Source organism: Stylophora pistillata, chromosome 8 (assembly GCF_964205215.1).
Source record: "Stylophora pistillata chromosome 8, jaStyPist1.2, whole genome shotgun sequence".
NCBI classification, from domain to species: Eukaryota; Metazoa; Cnidaria; class Anthozoa; order Scleractinia; family Pocilloporidae; genus Stylophora; species Stylophora pistillata.
The window spans coordinates 33,822,672-33,826,440 of NC_142526.1; the positions used below are offsets into that span (position 1 = coordinate 33,822,672).

The window sequence follows — 3,769 nt, forward strand, 5'->3', positions numbered from 1 at the left end:
GCTCGGGATTGCCGCTAGCTGAACACTGAAAGGAGGCTGATCTACCTTCGTGAACTGTCAAAGTCGCGGGTGAAACAACTACTGTAGGAGATGAAATGGATTGACCAGGTTCTCCTTTAGTTCCCGGCATGCCTGTCACTCCTCTTTCTCCTTTCTGTCCTTTGGTTCCAGTCTCTCCCTTTAAGCCCAAGGGTCCAATGCTACCTTGCTTTCCTCTCTTTCCTGGTGATCCCATAATGCCTCTATCGCCTTTATTTCCAGTTTTTCCTTTCTGTCCTCGTCGCCCTCTATTTCCTTTGGGTCCAGGTGGACCGGGAGGGCCTGGTGGACCTGACGTGCAGGTGGAATCCTTTGAGTGACAGAGTTGAAGTAAAAGTTTGTTGATTTTGGCCATTGTTACCTCTTTTTTAAAATTTTCTGTTGCATTATTGACATTTCGCTCATTTCTGTTGAGTTTATGGGACTGGAGATCTACGAAAAACGCAGTAAAATATTTAGATGTACATTTCTATCCCAACGGCTAATGCGCAACTGAGGTTAAATTGTCTGTCAAACATGTCTTTGAAACGTCATTTATCTATTCTTCATCAAAAGAATTTTGCAGAATTTTTTCTAATTATTCCTTTGATAAACGTTTTCTCCCAGCCCTTATTCCGGTAGGCAAAGCCTTACCGACAAAATTTAAAAACTGAGTTCCTATATATGTCAAACAAGCGTTGTTTTTCAACAAACAATTTTTTCTATTACATATCCTTTAAATATATCCAGCTATAAAAATTGACTGCACCGCATTGTTAAAAGCGTGACCTTAAGAAAGTCGATCTGTTTGCTTCAGGAGACGGGAAACTGTGTAAAAAAATCATTTGGATCGTATAACTAAGGACTGAGTCACAGAGTAAGGCACTTGTTGTATAAACCTTACCCTTTGCGATATATTTGTTTAGGATGAAATATTTTAAATTAGTTCTTCACTATAAACTATATATAAATCAACGATTTTCAGCTGAAACTTTTAATCTGCACCAAACGAGCTTGACCTGTAAGCCTTCAGCAAACGAGAAGCAGTCAGACTGCGTACACACTACATTCTACTTCCTGCAAGTATTTACTTTACAGTTGTTCCTGCAAAGCTGAATACACCTGATCTGAAAACATTCTATTTGTTTCCTTCAGCGGAGAGAAAGATTTATAAGATTTATAAACACCCGCTAGGAAAGACTCGACTATTTTAAAAACTTTCAAATGTTAAAACTGGGATTTTTTTGTTTTCTTTAAGCCTTTTCTCCCTTATAAATTATATGCACAACCCAAATATGCTGCCTTGCCTTTATTTTCTTTTGAGTCCCCGCATGCTTTTGCTTCGGAAATCAACCTAAGAATGTGGGACTACTGTCCTTTAAAATCTTCCGAATATATCTACATATGCTTGCGAGGAAAAAATAGCTTGACCTCGAAACCTTCGATATGGCGGAAGCTCTGACACACGATTCCCTGGCAAAGAATTGGTTAAGGACCTCCTTACCGTCTTACTTATTCAGATATATTAGTTACGCAGATATAAAGACCGATTTTGAATGAGCTGCAATAATTCATTTTGTTATCAACAAAACTCACCAAGAGCATTTTTGACGAGTGCTATGTCTACGCGATCGTTAGACAGCTGCTTACTCGCTGTATTCCTTTCAAGATCATTTAATCTCTTCTTGTGCTGGATCAATGCTAATTAACCCAACACAGTAAAACACAATGAACTCCATGTGAAATGAAAAACATCAACGTGACACTTTGAGTGGAGGATTGACTTTGAGATAACTTTTTAATTCTCTTTTAAAGACAAGCACAGGCCCTGCTATCCCTATAAACATTGGATCAGTATCATCAATCTCCTTTGTTACTATCTAGTATGTGGAGGAGAAATGTTCTCAAACCGATTGACAGATTCATTATAAGAAAACCTGAGTAAGATGTTTAAAAGCCATGAACCACAATGTTCTCACCAGTGACTAGCAGTGTTTTTGAACCTTAGTCATTGTTAGAACCTGAATGATTCAAACCTCGTAAAAGAGAGCCATAATCATCCATAGTCATCCATAGTCATCCTATCTCTTTAAAAGATATCAATATCAATCAGCATTCCTTTCCGACAAAAACTAAGAATCCTATGAAAAGCTAAGGTCAAACCTTGTTTGTAGACAGCCGTTGCACATACGTGATCAGACGTTATTTAAGATATATCCCGCATTTAAAGATCACAACCTTGGTCAAAAATAGAACAAGCCGTCATAGAACTTCAGGGTCTTTTTTCTTTTAGGGAGGTAAAGAAACCGATGCAGCCATTAAAATATGTCAACTATTTAGTTTCTCAAGGCCAACTGTACTTCTGTTTAGGCATTGAAACGAAAATATTTTCCTTGTCCCTTATTAGAGTACAAGTCATAAGCTAAGGTAATAATTTGGATATATCAACAAAGTTGAAATGGTAAATTGACCACCGTAACGATTACTAATTTATTCTTGTTTTCTCGTTGTCATGTTCCCACCAATAACGTAGCTCCATTTTCTGCCTTTAAAAGCACACACAACCCACAATTCCTCTATTCGCTCCGACGAAGGGCTAACGCTCGAAACGTCAGCTTTCGTAATCGTTACGGTGGCCAATTTACCATTTCAACTTTGTTGATATATCCAAATTATCTTGTTACCCCCACCGACGCAGCCCCAAACAGTTTCTTTCGAAACTATCAGCCTTTATTCATAAGCTAAGGTAACTCAGTAAACAGCATATGCATTCACTTGTCTACACCAGGCCGAAAAAAGGCTCTACTGTGAACATTTGAAACGAATCGTATTCGGTATTCCTATCACTACTAAGTCAGAAAATATATGTAAATGTATACCGGAACTCCTTATGAAAGTGAACGTGTCGACTAGAAACTTTGCTTGAGGGATTGACTTCAGGATAACTTTTTAATTTCAGACAATTTCGAAAAAATCTCCGTACTTTTCTCAAAAATCATGTTTACTAAAGCGACTACAGGCTGTGGTAAACAATAAAAAAGTTAACCTTTAAACCGGCGTTGGCATCCAGTAAACCATACGGGATGGATGTGTCACTTGCTCGATTCAGTAACATCTTATAATAACTTGTAACGATAAGTTTTCCAAAATTAGAAAACAACTTACTAGCAACATCTCTGCTGTTCTGAACATGCGGCTCGTTTGTAGGCGATGTTATCATCGCGACGCTTTCAAGATCATGTATTCTCTTCTTGTGCTGGTTCAACTCCATTTCAACTCTTATAAACCCGACACAGTAAAACACAATCGACAAAGCTGAAATGACGGAGGCAAAAGAAGAACAACTTTGCCTTTGAGTGGTCATATTAGCCAAAATTGCAAGCTGCTTTTTCAACTCTGTCTCGTTAGATGATGCTAAAATCACAAGTTTATTTGGGAGCCTGCCAAGTGTTTTGTTAGTGATACTTCTCTTCTCTGAAGCCGCAGAGCAAAGTTCAAATCTGTCTCGGTGAGGGTCATTTTGAACTTCCTGTGTTAACATGGATGAAAACTCCTTCATATCCCCTAGAAAAAGTTACGCGAGTAACTCAAAAGCTGGAGTGTGGGGGGAAAAAGTTGCAAGGAGAGAGTACGAGAGAATAACTGCGTTTGTAGAGAAGTGACAACATCCAGCACATGAGTTTAGCGGCCTCAAAGGAGAGATCATTTTCTCATATCAGCATCTAAATGACACCTCTACAGTCAATGATAA

General features: G+C 38.4%; 1 protein-coding gene across 1 annotated transcript in view; it reads right to left on the bottom strand.

Moving 5' to 3' along the window:
* The window catches only part of LOC148725936 (uncharacterized), an 8,757-nt gene extending 5,276 nt beyond the window's left edge, over window positions 1-3,481 (bottom strand). Inside the window, exons 1-2 of the mRNA XM_088729392.1 lie at window positions 3,184-3,481; window positions 1-471 (exon numbers count right to left, since the gene is read on the bottom strand). The exon at window positions 1-471 is cut by the window's left edge and continues 171 nt beyond it. Coding sequence (XP_088585518.1) covers window positions 1-471; window positions 3,184-3,382 — 670 coding nt within the window. The 5' untranslated portion in view covers window positions 3,383-3,481. The remainder of the gene's footprint in view (window positions 472-3,183) is intronic.
* Window positions 3,482-3,769: the final 288 nt, after the last annotated feature.